At 36.9% G+C, this 15,744-nt stretch overlaps 1 protein-coding gene across 5 annotated transcripts in view; it reads left to right on the top strand.

The window, feature by feature from the left end:
• Nucleotides 1–15,744, top strand: part of MIPEP (mitochondrial intermediate peptidase) — a 189,513-nt gene that overhangs the window by 54,900 nt on the left and 118,869 nt on the right. For all 5 annotated transcript variants that reach the window (XR_004299262.1, XR_004299260.1, XR_004299261.1 and 2 more), the window contains exon 11: nucleotides 15,492–15,645. Coding sequence is in view for 2 of the 5 variants with exons in the window: in XM_032403337.1 (XP_032259228.1) it covers nucleotides 15,492–15,645 (154 nt within the window). In the remaining 3 variants the exon portion in view is untranslated. The remainder of the gene's footprint in view (nucleotides 1–15,491; nucleotides 15,646–15,744) is intronic.

The raw sequence follows: 15,744 nt of genomic DNA on the forward strand, positions 1-15,744 counted from the left end.
TTCAGTTTTTTTTCTTTCTGTTCATCAGCTTTTCATTTTCCTGTCTTAGTGTCACTGCTTCTTTCTTCTGCCTGCTCACATCTGCCTTTGAATCCCTTCAGTGAATTTTTCATTTCAGGTATTGTGCCTTTCAGCTTCAGAATTTCTTTTTGGTTTCTTTTTAGGTTTTTTCTGTCCCTTTATTGACATTTTTGTTTTGTTCACACATTGTTTTCTTGAACTACTCCACCTCTTTTTGGGCATCCTTAAGGTAGTTGTTTTAAAGTCTTTGTCTAATATATCTGCCATTCAGTCTTTTTCAGGGACAGAGCTGTTGAATTATTTCTTTCCTCTGAGTGGGCCATACTTTCCTGTTTCTTTGTATGCCTTGTGATGTTTTTGTTGATCACTCCCTCAGCATTTGCTGGGTTTTATGTTATTGTTTTAGTTTATTGTTTTTGTGGTTTTGATTGTTGTAAGCTGTCTCTGTGCTTGGGATCAACCTGAGATGTAAACTTAATGTCTTCTCAGCTCTTTTTGAGCCTTTCTCTGGACATGTGCACTTTCTAATTTTCCCCATAGATGCATTTGTTTTTGAATGTTCCACTCTTTGATGTCTGGTTCCAAAAAGGGGAAAAGTGAAAAATGAAGAAGGGAAAAAAGCATGAGTCTTTTACATCTGGGAGTCACTTGAGCTGGAGAGGGAGGCTTGCAACAATGGGGGGAGGTATAGCAATGGCTGCCTGCCTCTCAGACCTCTAAAAGCAGAAGCAGCAATCACCTGTCAGAGCACAGATCCCCCAAATTTGGGGGACAGAGTCCTTTTTGCCCACCCTAATCCCACACACTGTGTGTAAGCTGCTTCAGGAATAGGTGCACAGCTGCCTGCCATGTGGCTGTGGATGGGATAGGTAGGCGCTGCTGTCCTAGGAGCTAAATTTGACCACAGTTTATACTTCAGGCCTTCCCCTGGAAGCTGAATGCTTTCAACAGACTCCAGAGTTCCAGATTCTACCAGTGCACTTGTCTAGGTGGGGAGGCAGATTACTGATGCTTCCTTCTTGGCATCTTCCCAGAATCCTCTATTTTTTGGTTTTGTTTTTCTTTTTATTTTTATTACCTGGCAATCAGAAAGTGAATTATGTTTTTATTATTTTATTTTTTAAAATTTTTTTAAAGATTTTATTTATTTATTCATGAGAGACAGAGACAGAGAGAGAGGCAGAGGGAGCCTGCCAGGGAGCCTGATGCGGGACTCGATCCCAGGAGCCTGAGATCATGACCTGAGCTGAAGGCAGACGCCCAACCATCTGAGTCACCCAGGCGCCCTGAATTATGTTTTTAAATCAAATTTTCTAGCTTCGAGTGCTGTATGGTTAATTTTAATTTCTATTTATTTCAGTTCTGTCTATGGTTTGAACCTGACCGTTTGATTTTTTTCTTTAAGGTCAGTCCAGCTTGATTCAGTATCAAAACAGATAAGTGAGGTATTTATTTTATTTTTTTATTTTATTTTATTTTTTTAAAGATTTTATTTATTTATTTGACAGAGAGAGACATAGCGAGCAAGGGAACACAAGCAGGGGGAGTGGGAGAGGGAGAAGCAGGCTCCCCACAGAGCAGGGAGGCCGATGCGGGGCTCGATCCCAGGACCCTGGGATCATGACCTGAGCCGAAGGCAGACGCTTAATGACTGAGCCACCCAGGTGCCCTGTGAGGTATTTATTTTTCACAAAACTAAGTTCTGTTTTCATATTTTTTTAATTCATCCAAACAAGTGTATTTTGAGTGCTGATGAGACAATTGCTAACCCTCAAAAAGGTACCTTCCAGTTACCCATGGTCTTTTTGATGCTCAATCTAATGTGAAAATTTGTGCTTAAAAAAGGATCTTTTTTAAGGCCATTAAATTCAAATGGTGACTACTATATTAGGACCATTTCAGTTATCACTGAAGGAAGTCCAGTTTAAACTAACTTATGCAGAAGAGAGAACTGGTTGACTCATGTAACTGAGAAATCTAGGGGTAAAGTTTAGAAACATTTGCAACCAGGGGTATAGGAGTACTTAGATTGGCCAGACCAAGGTCCTGTGCATGTGGCTGCAACTGTAGGATCTATAAGTGGTCACTGCTGCACCAGCACCTGGAAGTGTTTCCCCCACGGAAGAGGGGTTCTGTAATCAGGAGAACTATGTGCAAATAGGTGTCATCGAGCTCCTCCTCCTTTGCCTCTTTTCTCCCTCCTTCTCATCAGCTTAACCAGTACTCATTGAGAACTTGCTCTGTGCACTTTTCTAAGAATTCTATATGTATTACCTCATCTGAAACCTTGCAACAACCACATGAAGTAGGTATGGTTATATCCCAATTTTCACACATGACCAAACTGAAACATGGTGAAGGAAATAATTTGCTTAGGATCATGCAGCAAGTGGCGTACAGTCATGTTTCAGACTCAGGCCTAATAGTTCCAATCTGGTGCTCTTAAATCAGTACTCTTTCATCTTTCTAGATACAGAAACTCTTTTCCCCATTCCATGAATTTTAAAAATATGCTTTACCACACATAGTAATATTAGCCCACATTCTAGAAAAAGGTATATACGTTCTATCCAAAGTCCCATCCAAGTGGGGCTCATATAGGCAAACTGGGCAGAGCAGGAAGCTGCTTCTCTGGGAGTGTATGGTGGTGCTGCTGCCCTCTTCTTCCCTTTGCTTTGACGTCTAGTGATCTTCTGGTTTGCCTGTGCTGCTTAGAGGCACTTTCTGGAGCCCAGTTCCTCCAGTTAATCTCTTTTCCCAGACCCAGCCAGTTCCTCTGGACTCCTAGGGTCACTTCTTTTCCTTGGATGATCTTACTTCTATGTTCTGGTTCCCCATGGGCCTGCCCGGGATGGCTGTGGGGTGACTCTGCTGGGCAGATTTAGTAGTAACCTTGACATTCCTGATTACTTCCCTTTTTCACCTCCTAAGAATGTGTATGCTTATTGTTCACTTTTGAATATCCACTGTCCTAAAATTCAAATACAAAGAGACTTCTGACCAAGTTTGAATAACAGGAACCAAATTTACCTCCTGCATGCACAACTAAATTCACTCTCATCAAACATATGAGACAGTGGTGTTCAGATGTTGTAAAGCTATCAGTGTAAGCCTGTGATCCCTGCAAGAGGGAAAACAAACGAGTGACCTTCCAATGGCCCCCGCTCACTTCTTGGAGGAACTTCCCAATTATAGCCAAGCAGCGGGGCCTGCAAGTGGACCACGGTGGTCTCCCTCGGCAGAGCCATTAGAGCTGGGGAGCCACGGGGGCCAAGGACCTGCAGTCCAGAGAGGGGAGCACTGCACCAACAGCAAGGGAAGAACCCTATGAAAGGAGCCAGGGAACCATCACTGCAGCTCACGCAGGGCCATGGGTTGTTCATGTTCCCATCGGCCAAAGTGAAAAAACTTGATAATTTGTGGGATAGTCAGTAGAATCCTCAGAAAGGTACCACCTCATTAGTGGAACAAAATTAAGCCTAGACTTATCGTAGCTCTGGTCCCTTTAAAAAATCAGGCCTCTCTCAAGTATGGTTTCTTAACAGTGGCACTGTTTTTTTTTTTTTAATTAATAAACTTTTATTTTCAGGGAAGTTTTAGGTTTATAGAAAAATTGCGTGCAAAGTATAGAGAGTTCCTATAAATCCCCTTTATCCTCTCACAGTTTTCCCTGTTATTAACGTCTTTTATTAGTGTGGCACATTTGCTATAATCGGTAAGATAATATTTTAACTCAGGTCCATAGTTTACATTAGGGCTTCCTCTCTGTTGTTCCATCTATGAGTTTTGACAAATGTGTAATGGCAGGGATCTACCATGACAGTGTCATACAGCATCATTTCACTGCTGTAAAAATCCCCTGTGTTCCACCTACTCATCCCTACTGCCTCCTCCCGCCCCCAGTCCCTGGCAACCACTGATCCTTTTACTGAAAATTTTGCCTTTACCATAATGTCATGTAGTAGGAATCATATGGTCTGTAGCCTTTTCATATTGGCTTCTTTCACTTAGCAAAATGCATTTAGGGTTTCTCTATGTCTTCTCATGTTTTGGTTGCTCATTTCTTTTTAGTGTGGTTATTCCATTTTGTAGAATTTAAAAAATTTATTTTTTTATTCATTCACTTATTCATTGTTTATTTATCCATTCACCTATTGAATGACCTTTTAGTTACTCCCAGGTTTTGGCAATTATGAATAAAGCTGTTGGGAATATTTATGTGCAGGTTTTTGGATGTGTTTTCAACACATTTGAGTAAATACCAAGGAGTGTGATTGCTGGATCGTATGATAGAAGTATGTTTGGTTTTGTAAGAAACTGCCAAACTGTCTTTTAAAGTGGCTATATCATTTTGCATTCCCACCAGCAATGAATGCGAGTTTCTGTCGCTCTACATCCTTGCCAGCATTTGGTGTTGTCAGCGTTTTGGATTTTGGCAGTTCTGCTAGGTGTGTTGTGGCATCTCATTGTTGTTTTAATTTGCATTTCCCTGATGACATGGATGTGTGGAGCATCTTTTCATATTCTTATTTGCCATCTGTAAGACTTCTTTGGTGAGGTGTTTAGGCAGACCTTTTGTTTACTTTTTATCAGGTTGTTTCTTGTCTTGCTATTGAGTTTTAAGAGTGTTCTATATGTTTCAGATACCAGTTTTTATCAGATATGTGTTTTGCAAAGATTTTCTTCTAGTCTGCTACAGCTTGTCTTTTCCTCCTCTTAACAGTGTCTTTTGCAGAGCAGAAGTTTTTAATTTTAATGGAGTACAGTTTATCAATTTCTTCTTTCATGGATTGTGCTTTTGGTGCTATCTCTAAAAAGACATTGTCAAACTCAAGGTCACTTAGATTTTTCTCCTGTATTATCTTCTAGGTGTTTATAGTTTTGTGTTTTACATTTAGGTCTGTGATGCATTTTGTGTCAGTTTTTCTGAAAGGCATAAGGACTGTGTCTAGATTTACTTTTTGTAATGTAGACGTCCAGTTGTTCCAGCACCATTTGTTGAAAAGACTATCCTTTCTCCATTATATTGTCTTTGTTCCTTTGTCAAAGATTAGGTGACTCTATTTGTTTGGGTCTATTTCTGTTCCATTGATCTATTTGTATATTCTTTTGTTAATTCCACACTGTTTGGATTACTAGAGCTTTATAGTAAGTCTTGAAGTTGGGTAGCGTCAGTCCGATTTTTTCTTCCTCTTCAATATTGTGTTTGCTCTTCTGGGTCTTTTGCCTCTCATATGAACTTTAGGATCAGTTTGTCGAAATCCACAAAATAATTTGCTGGGATTTTGACTGAGATTGCAATGAATCTATAGATCACACTGGGAAAAGTTGACATCTTAGCAACAGTGAGTTTTCCTATCCATGGTCTTGGAATAGCTCTTCACTTATTTAGATCTTTGCTTTCTTTCATCAGAGTTTTGTAGTTTTCCTCATATAGATCTTGTTCATTTTTAAAATTTTATTTTTTATTCAAGTATAATTAACATACAGTGTTATATTAGTTTCAGGTGTACAATATAATGATTCAGCAGTTCTATACATTTCTCAGTGCCTCATCATGATAAGTGTATTCTTAATCCTCTTTATCTATTACACCCATTTTATTCTCTGTATTTAAAAGTTATTTTTCAACAATAGCCAAACTATGCAAAGAGCCCAAATGTCCATCAAAAGAAGATGTGGTATATATACACAATGGGATGTTACTCAGCCATAAAAAGAATGAAATCTTGCCAATTGCAATGATGTAGATGGAACTGGAGGGTATTATGCTAAGTGAAATAAGTTAGACTGAGAAAGACAAATACCATATGATCTCACTTGTATGTGGAATTCAAGAAACAAAACAGATGAATGTATGGGAGGGGGAAAAAGAGAGAGGGAAACAAATCATTAGAGACTCTTAAAGATAGAGAACAGACTGAAGGTTGATAGAGGGAGGTGGGTAGGGGATGGGCTAGATGGGTGATGGGTATTAAGAAGGGCACTTGTTATGATGAGCACTGAATGTTGTAAGTAAGTGATGCATCATTGAATTCTACTCCTGAAACCAATATTGTACTGTGTGTTGACTAAAATTTAAATAAAAATTTGAAGAAAAAAAAAACAATAAAAAAATAAGTCTTTTTTTTGTCTGCCTCTTTTTTGTTTGTATGTTTTATTTTTTAAATTCGACATATGAGTGAAATCATGTAGTATTTGTCTTTTTCTGACTTGTTTCACTTAGCATTATATATACCCTCTAGGCCCATCCATGTTGTTGCAAATGGCAAGATTTTATGCTTTTTTTATGGCTGAGTAGTACTCCATTACACACACACACACACACTATATATATATATATATATACACACACACATACATACATACATATATTTATTTATCTGTGGGTGGATGGATACTTGGGTTGCTTCCATATCTTGGCTAAGGTAAACAGTGATGCAATAAACATGGAGCATATATATATTTTTGAATTAGTGTTTTCATTTTCTTTGGGTAAATACCTAGTAGTGGCATTACTGGATCATATGGTAATTCTATTTTTAATTTTTTGAAGAACCTCCATTGTTTTCCACAATGGCTGCACCAATTTACATTTCCACCACCAGTACACAAGGGTTCCTTTTTCTCCACATCCTCATCAACACTTGTTATTTCTTGTGTTTTTTATTTTAGTCATTCTCATTGATGTAAGGTGATGTCTCATTGTCCATTTGATTTGCATTTCCCTGATGATGAGTGATGTTAAGTATCTTTTCATGTATCTCTTGGTCAATTATATGTTTTCTTGGAAAATGTCTATTGAGGTCCTCTGCTCATTTTTTAATTGGATTATTTGGGGTTTTTTTTTTTTTGGTGTTGTATAAATTCTTTATATATTTTGGATATTAATTCCTTATCAGATATATCATTTGTAAATATCTTCTTGATACAGTAGGTTGCCTTTTTGTTTTATTGGTGGTTTCCTTTGCTGTGCAAAATCTTTTTATTTTGGTGTAGTCCCAATAGTTTAATTTTGCTTTTGTTTCCCTCGCCAGAGGAAACATATCTAGAAAAGTGTTTCTACAGCCAATGTCAAAGAAATTACCGCCTATGTTTTCTTCTAGGAACTTTATGCCTATGTTTCACATTTAGGTCTTTAATCCATTTTGAGTTTATTTTTGGGTATGGTATAAGAAAGTGGTCCAGTTTCATTCTTTTGCATGTAGCTTTCCAGTTTTTCAGCACTATTTGTTGAAGAGACTATTTTTTCCCCATTGTATATTCTTGCCTCCTTTGTCATAGATTGATTGACCATAAAAGTTTGGGTTTATTTCTGGACTCTCTATTCTGGTAATCTATTTGTCTATTTTCGTGCCAGTACCATACTTTTTTGATTACTTTAGCTTTGTAGTATATCTTGAAATCTGGATACTTCCAGTTTTGTTCTTCTTTCTCAAGATTGCTTTGGCTATTTTGGATCTTTTGTGGTTACATACAAATTTTAGGATTATTTTTTCTAGGTTTGTGAAAAATGCTGTTGGTATTTTGATAAGGATTACATTAAATCTGTAGATTGCTTTGGGTAGTATGGACATTTTAACCATATTTGTTCTCTCAATCCATGAGCATGGTATACCTTTCCATTTGTTTGTGTCATCTTCAATTTCTTTCATCAGTGTTTTATAGTTTTTGTAGTATAGATCTTTCACCTTCTTAGTTAAGTTTATTCCTAGGTATCTTGTTTTTGATACAATTGTAAATGGAATTATTTTATTACTTTCTCTTTCTGCTACTTTATTATTAGTGTATAGAAATGCAACAGATTTATGTATATTAGTTTTGTATCCTGTGACTTTACTGAATTCATTTATCAATTCTAGCAGTCTTTTTGGTGGAGTCCTTAGGGTTTTCTATATATAGTATCATATCATCTGTAAATAGTGAAAGTTTTACTTCTTCCTTACCAATTTGGATGCTTTTCATTTCTTATTCTTATCTGATTGCTATGGCTAGGACTTCCAGTACAATGTTGAATAGTAATGAGAATGGGCACCTTTGTCTTATTCCTAATCTTAGAGGAAAAAGCTCTCAGTTTTTCACCCTTGAGGATAATGTTAGCTATGGGTTTTTCATATATACCCTTTATTATGTTGAGGTATGCTTTCTCTAAATCTACTTTGTTGAGAGTTTTTACATTATGAATGGATGTTCTAATTGTCAAACATGTTTTTAAAAGATTTATACCTAAATATTTCAGGGTAGTTTTTTTTTTTTTTCCTGCTGTTAATATAAATGATATTGTATTTATAATTCCAAATGTCAGTGTTTATTGTTGGTATATAAGAAAGGAATTGATTTTTGCATATTAAATTTGTATCTTGCAACTGTGTTATAATTGCTTATTAGTTCCAGGAGTTTGTTAGTTCTTTGGGAAGTTTTATCTAGATAATGATGTCATTTGTGAACAAAAGCAGTTTTCTTTCTTTCTTTATCTCTAAAACTTTTATTTCTTTTTCTTGTCTTATTGCATTAGCTAGATCCTCCAGCATGATATTGAATAGGAGTAGTGAGAAGAGACATCCTTGCCTTGTCCCTGATCTTTGCAGGAAAGCATCTAGTTTTCTCACCACTAAGTATGATGTTTAGTGCAAGTTTTCTGTAAGTGTTCTTATCAAGTGAGGAAGTTCCCCTCTATTCTTTGTTTGCTGAGAATTTTTATCTGAATGTGTGTTGGATTTTTTCAGATGTTTTTTCTGAATCTGTTGATATGATCATATGATTTTTCCTTTTTAGTCTCTCAATGTGGTAGATTACATTAATTGATTTTTAAAAGTTGAACCTGCTTTGCATATCTGGAATAAATTTCAGTTGGTCATGGTGTATAATTGTTTATAATTATAATATAATTGTGTATAAAACAATTTGATTTGCTGATATTTTCTTGAAAAAATATTTTTGCATCTGTGTTCATGAGAGATATTGGTCTGTAGTTTTCCTCTCTTGCTGTGTATTTGGTTTTTGTTAGGGTAATGCTGGCCTCATAGAGTGAATTAGGAAGCTTTCGCTTCTATTTTCTGGAAAAGATTGTAAAGAATTGGTATAATTTGTTCCTTAAGTTGGGTAGAATACACCAGTGAATCCATCTGGGCCTGGTGTTTTCTGTTTTGGAAGGTTATTAGTTATTGATTCAACTTCTTCAGTAGATATAGGCCAACTTAGATTATGTATTTCTTCTTGCATGAGTTTTCGTAGATTGTGTCTTTCCAGGAATTGATCCATTTCATGTAGGTTATCAAATCTGTGAGCATCAAGTTTTCATAATATTCCTTTATCTTCCTTTGATGCCCATTTTATCAATAGTGGTATATCCTGTCTCTTATTTCTGATATTAGTAATTTGTCTTCTCTCTCTCTCTTCCTCTTAGTTAACCTGGATAGAGGTTTACAAATTATCTTGATATTTTCAAGGAATCAGCTTTTGGTTTTATTATTTTTTTCTATTAATTTTTTATTCAATTTTATTGGCTGCTTCTCTAATTTTAAAAATATGTTTTTCTTCTCATTACTTTGGATTTAATTTGTTCTTCTTTGTCTAGTTTCCTAAAGTATAAGCTTAAATTACTGACTTTAGATCTTTCTTCTTTTCTAATATATGCATTAACTGCTTTGAATATTCTTGTAAGCATTGCTTTCATTGCATCCCACAGATTTATATAAGTTATATTTTCATTTTCATTTTGACCAAAATATTTAAAAATTTTCCTTGAGCCTTCTTTTACCCATGTGTTAATGAGGAGTGTATTGTTTAATCTCTAAATATTTTGGGATTTTCCAACTATCTTTCTGTTACTGATTTCTAGATTAATCCAATTGTGGTCTGAGAGCATTCATTGTATAATATCTGTTCTTTTAAATTGTTAAGATGTATTTAATTTCCCACAATGTGGTCTCTCTTGAGTAAGATTCCTTGTGATCTTCAGAAGAATGTGTATGCCACTGTTGTTGGATAAACATTGCCTAGATGTCTGTTATATTCAGTTAATTGATGGTGCTGTTCAGTTCAACATGTCCTTACTGATTTTCTGCCTCTTGGATCTACATTTCTGACAGGTGGATGGTGAAGTCTCCAACTATAATACTGGATTCATCTGTTTCTTCTTGTATTTCTGTCAGTTTTTGCCTCATGTATTTGATGTCCTGTTAAAATCATTAAGGGTTTTATGGACAGTAAGGATTATGTCTTCTTGGAGAATTGACCCCTTTATCACTATGTAATGCCCATCTTCATTCCTGATTACTTTCTTTTCTCGGAAGTCTGCTCTGATTGAAATTAATGTAGCTACTCCAACTTTCTGTTGCTTAGTGTTGGCATGGTATATCCTTCTCCATCCCTTTACTTTTAATCTATCTGTATTTTTACAATTAAAATTAATTTCTTATAGACAACACATAATTGGGTCTTGTTTTTCTCAACTTTGCTGACATTCTCTGGTATTTTAATTGTTATATCTAGACCATTGATGTTTAAAGTGATTAGTTATATAATTGGGTTAATATCTGCCATATCACCATGTATGAATAACATATTTCTGTTCTTTGCTCTTATTCTTCCTCCCTTTTCTTTAATTGTCTTCCACCTTTCTTTTTTCTGCCTTATGGTTTTGAGTGTTTTATATGATTTCAGTTTTCCTCCTCCCTTTTTTCCAATTTTTAAGTATTTACCCTGACATTTACACTGTAAGTCCACCTCAAATAATACTGCACTGCTTCATGGTTTGTGCATATGCTTCTTTTCAGTCCCTCATAACATTGCTGTCCTGCATTTCACTTATCTATAAACTATAATCGCCTTGTACATTGTCGCTATTATTATTGTGAAGAAGCTGTTATGCATTACATCATGAAATAAAAAGATTTGCTTTTATATCTTCCATTTATTCCTTCTCTAGCACTCTTGCTTTCTTTACATAGATCCAAGTTTCTGACATCCATCATTTTCCTTCTTCTTGAAGAACTGTTTTTAGCATTTCTTTTTTTTTTTTTAAGACTTTATTTATTTATTTGACAGAGAGAGAGACAGTGAGAGAGGGAACACAAGCAGGGGGAGTGAGAGAGGGAGAAGCAGGCTTCCCGCCGAGCAGGGAGCCTGATGCGGGGCTCGATTCCAGGACCCTGGGATCATGACCTGAGCCGAAGGCAGACGCTTAATGACAGAGCCACCCAGGCACCCCTGTTTTTAGCATTTCTTGCAAGTCAGGTCTACCAATGAGAAATTCCCTCAATTTTTGTCCAAGAAAGTCTATTTCTCCACCATTGAAGGATAATTTTGCTGGAAACAGAATTCTAGGTTTGTGGGTTTTTTATTTCAATGCTTTAAGTATTTCCCACCACACTCTTCTCTATTGCATAGTTTCTGAAGAGAACACAGATACAATTCTTATTCTTGCTCCTCTATAGGTAAGGTGATTTTTTTCCCCCTCCATCTTCTTTGGAGACTTTTTTCCTTGTCTTTGATTTTCTGCAGTTGAAATATGATACTCCCAAGTGTGTTTTCTGCCCTGCTTGGTGTTTGTCCTTCATTTGGAAAGTTCTCAGCCATTATTACTTCAAATATTTCTTCTGCTCCTTTCTCTCTCTATTCTCCTTCTGTAATTCCCATTACATGTACATCTTTTGTAATTACTCCACAATTCTTTGGGTCTTCTCTTCTGTCTTTTTCATTCTTTTCTCTCTTTGCATCATACTCTTGGAAGTTTTTATTGACATGTCTTCAAGCTCACTGATAGTTTCCTCGGTCATGTCCAGTCTACTGATGAGCATTTCCTTTGATTCTTTTTTATAGTTTCCCTCTCTCTGTTTACATTACCCATGAATCTTGTGTATTTCCTTAGAACTGTTGGCATGTTAATCATAGTTGTTTCTGAATTCTCAATCTGGTTATTCTACCATCTCTAACATACATGAATCTGGTTCTGATGCTTGTTCTGTTTCTTAAGACTGTGGTTCTTGTCTTTTATTGTAACTTGAAATTGGTGTGAAAGTTGGACATGAAGTACTCACTGGCTGGGAGTTAGTTAGGCTGTGTTTACTTTTGCAGTAGCTGTGGTGTTGGAGGCTAAACTTTTCTTATTTATTTATGTCTCTGATGTTGTATTTGGGTTTCTGTGGAGACTTCTACTTAACATAAGATCTGAGAGGTTAGTTTTTCAGTTGTTTTCTCCTGTTTTACAGGACCCCTGTTGCTGTGGTGGTGAGGGGAGGGTGGGAGGGATGCATTCTAAAGTCCTGTGATTAGGTCTCAGTCTGTTACAGAGCCTGTGCCCCTCAGCTCTGACTTTTGCAAATGCTTTTCAGTTTGCCTTCCCTGCTTTGATGAGACGGGGATTGGGTTGGATATTTCTTTTCTTCTAGGTAAGTTAGGCTCTGGTAAGATAGTTTCTTTTGAGGGCAGCCTTGTTAAGAATAACAGAATGCTCTGGTGTATTTCAAAATGGCTGTTTTTTCTTTCCCCCTGCTGGAAGCATTGGGAGAATTTTTCTCCATCTTTACTGTGAGAACCTGGTAGAGCTACTGGAGGTAAAACTCATAAAAGTGTGGGGGCCCCCCTCCCCCCTTAAACTGGGCCTCCCTGGAGTTTTCAATTCTCAGATTTGGCCACACTGAGCCTCCAATTTGTCAATTGTAGTTTAAATTTTCCTACCTTAGTGCTAGTCCGTACTGGAGAGTTCTGTAAATTGTGATTCTCTGTATTTGCCTGCTTGTCTTTATATTTGCGGGGGCAGCAATTTGCTCTGTGATCTCAGTTCTCTGCTGGATATAAGAAGAGTTTTGATTTTTAGTTTGTTGAGCATTTTACTTGTTGTTAGGATGGAATAATGCCTTCCAGGCTCCTTATATGTCAGAACAGACACCAGAAGCCTCCATTATTTCCTGTTTTTACAACACATTTTCGCCCTTTTTTCCGTGATGTCCCTTTCTTTCATGCCCTAACAGCTCTGACTTTTCTTCTCTGTCTTCCTTTTTATCTCTTCATCTGGAAGATCTGCTGCTGACCCTCTTCTCACACTGCATTGCCCTTCCCCAGTCTCCTTCTACAGCTTTAACTAACACCTGAGCAATGAAGCCTCAGTCTTAACTGAGTGTCTGACATCTTATGGGCACTTCACAGTCAGTGTCTCCAGAATTGAATTTATTTTCTGTGACTCCTCTATCCTTCTCTCACAACTGCACCCCACCCTCCTTTCTTCTCCCACAAACATACCCACCCTCCTTTCTTTCTTTTTCCCTGCGTAGTGCTCTGATTAAATGACTCTGCCATCCCATCCATCTGGCTCAAGCCAGAAACCTGTGTGTTATTCTAGACTATTCTTTCTCACCAGTCCCGAAACATTTCCATCTCAAGGAAAAACAAATTCATATCTGCCTCCTCATCCTTGACCCACTGCCTTTGCTTATGTTCAGACCCCAGTTTACCGTCTGCTCTCCCTGCCTCTCCTGCATTCCTCCCTCCATACTGTCAACCTTCAGTGTTCCAGAAAGCATCAGATTGCTTCTCTGTTGCCTACAAAAGCAGTCTCTCATGTTTCCCAATCTGTAAACAATCCACTGAGAGTGTGAACATACTGCATTAAAAATTCTGTTTAGATTTATTTTTATTTCAACTTGTAAAAATGTATCCTTTTTTTTGTTTTGAAATATAGTAGAACAACAGCACATGAATATAATTTATAAATATACATATATTAAGGTTGAATACTTAAAAATTCTTTTAATGATTGGGGTACATAATCAAAAAGTTGAGAGACCACATGCCTATAATATGAAATCCTAATCCTTCAGGTTTATGTCTGAGGCCCTCAGTTCTCTGGACCCTGCCCATGTGTGTCTAGACTCCCCTCCCTCTCTTTTCCTCTTGATCCCCTGCATCATGAACTGGCTCGTATTTAGCCACTGGTTTAGAAGTTTCCAGGCTGTTTCATGACTTCACACTGTTGCTTCTCCCTGGAATTCCCTTATTACTTCTCCCTGCCTTCATTCCTCATCCCCACCCCACCCAGCAGACTCCTGTTTCTGAATTCCTTTCTGTGACCCCTTCCTGTTTCTACCCTCTCTTCCACAAGTGAAGTCATCACACCCTCTTGGTGTCCCGCTGTCTGTGTCCTTCATTCAGTCCTCTGACTGTGTCTCTAGCAGCTACTCTACTGCCGCCCCAGGCTAAGGAGACCAGAGTTGTCTGTCCACTTCTCCGCATCCTTCACAGTGAGCTCTTTAGAGACAGACACTCCTCTCATTCCTTACCTCCAGCAAGCAGCAGGTTTATTGACAGCCTGCACAAGTATATGAATTAATGAGCGAGGACACTGAAGAAGTGATGTGTCTTTCACCAGTGAGATTCTGTTTTTATGAAAAATTGATCAGGAATTAAGTTGTAAACTTGTGGATTTCTATAGTCAAAATCTCTTTTGTGATATAATTTATACATGCTCACTAAATCCAGTCATCCATTTAGTAACAAAAATACGTTTGTCTGTGTTCTGCGTGAAAGTTTATATGTATTTTGTTTTTATTTTAATTAACTTTTCTTGAAGTATAGTTGACACACAATGTTATGGTAGTTTCAGGTGTACAACATAGTGATTCGACAAGTTTATATGTAATGCTATGCTCTTCACAAGTGTAGCTACCTTCTGTCACCATAAGTATATATTTTGTTAATTCCAGAGAGTAGAAATAGAATAAGCACCTACTGTTATTCTAGAGCCATTCTTTCTAGCTGTGGTCATAAAGTTTGCCTGATCTAATGACTCAAAAGTGACCATTCACATCACATACTCTGGATGTGCTTTGGCTTATGTTGGAAGAGGACATAAAAAGCCATTTTTGAATGAAGAATAATTAATCTTGCCAGTATGTTATGCTTCATTTAAGGTATATAACTGTAAAACAGATGAATTAAGATCTGATGGTTTATGTTACAGAGACTTTTTCCATTAACAAATATTTTACTAGAGATAGGATTTAAATTCACTTAGTATGCCTCAGGACTTGAGTTTGTTTACTATTTATGTGATATAAGTCACAATTTTTTAGAATAGAACATATTTCATTATAGCTCACACTGGTCAGATTCTGTCTGTAGGTATGCATAAAGGATTGTGTGTGTGGTGTGGGTAATTGAGATAGACGGATTTAATTAAGTCAGTGCAAGTAAATAACCTGAAAAGGATGAAGTTTAGGGAATGGTGTGTCTATCTTAATTACTCATTACTGATATTACTCTTACTACTAAGAAGTACTACTTACTACTGTTACTACTAAGAATAATTAGACTGCCTTTCCTCTGAAAATCCCTCAAAAGATAAAGATGTACCTTTTTGTTTTCAGTCCTTTTTTTAGCTACCATGATCCTAAATTTTAAATGAAGAGTTAACTGAACTTAAGAAATTGAAGTAAACAAAAATGCTATTGAACCTCTTTTCTTTCTTTTAGGTATAATATTGAGCCCAGTTTATATTGCCCATTTTTCTCCCTTGGAGCGTGCATGGAAGGCCTAAATATTTTGTTTACCAAACTGTTAGGAATTACGTTATATGCAGAGCAGCCTGCAAAAGGAGAGGTATGGTGTGAAGATGTTCGCAAACTGGTAAGCATTCAGTTAGTGTGGAGTTGCACTCCCTTATCTCTTGGGTTTGGAAATCGAGTTAATAGCAGTTTTATCTTCAGGGCAGCTTTGCCCTGATGG

Source organism: Phoca vitulina, unplaced genomic scaffold (genome assembly GCF_004348235.1).
Source record: "Phoca vitulina isolate PV1807 unplaced genomic scaffold, GSC_HSeal_1.0 scaffold5, whole genome shotgun sequence".
In the NCBI taxonomy this organism is placed as follows: Eukaryota; Metazoa; Chordata; class Mammalia; order Carnivora; family Phocidae; genus Phoca; species Phoca vitulina.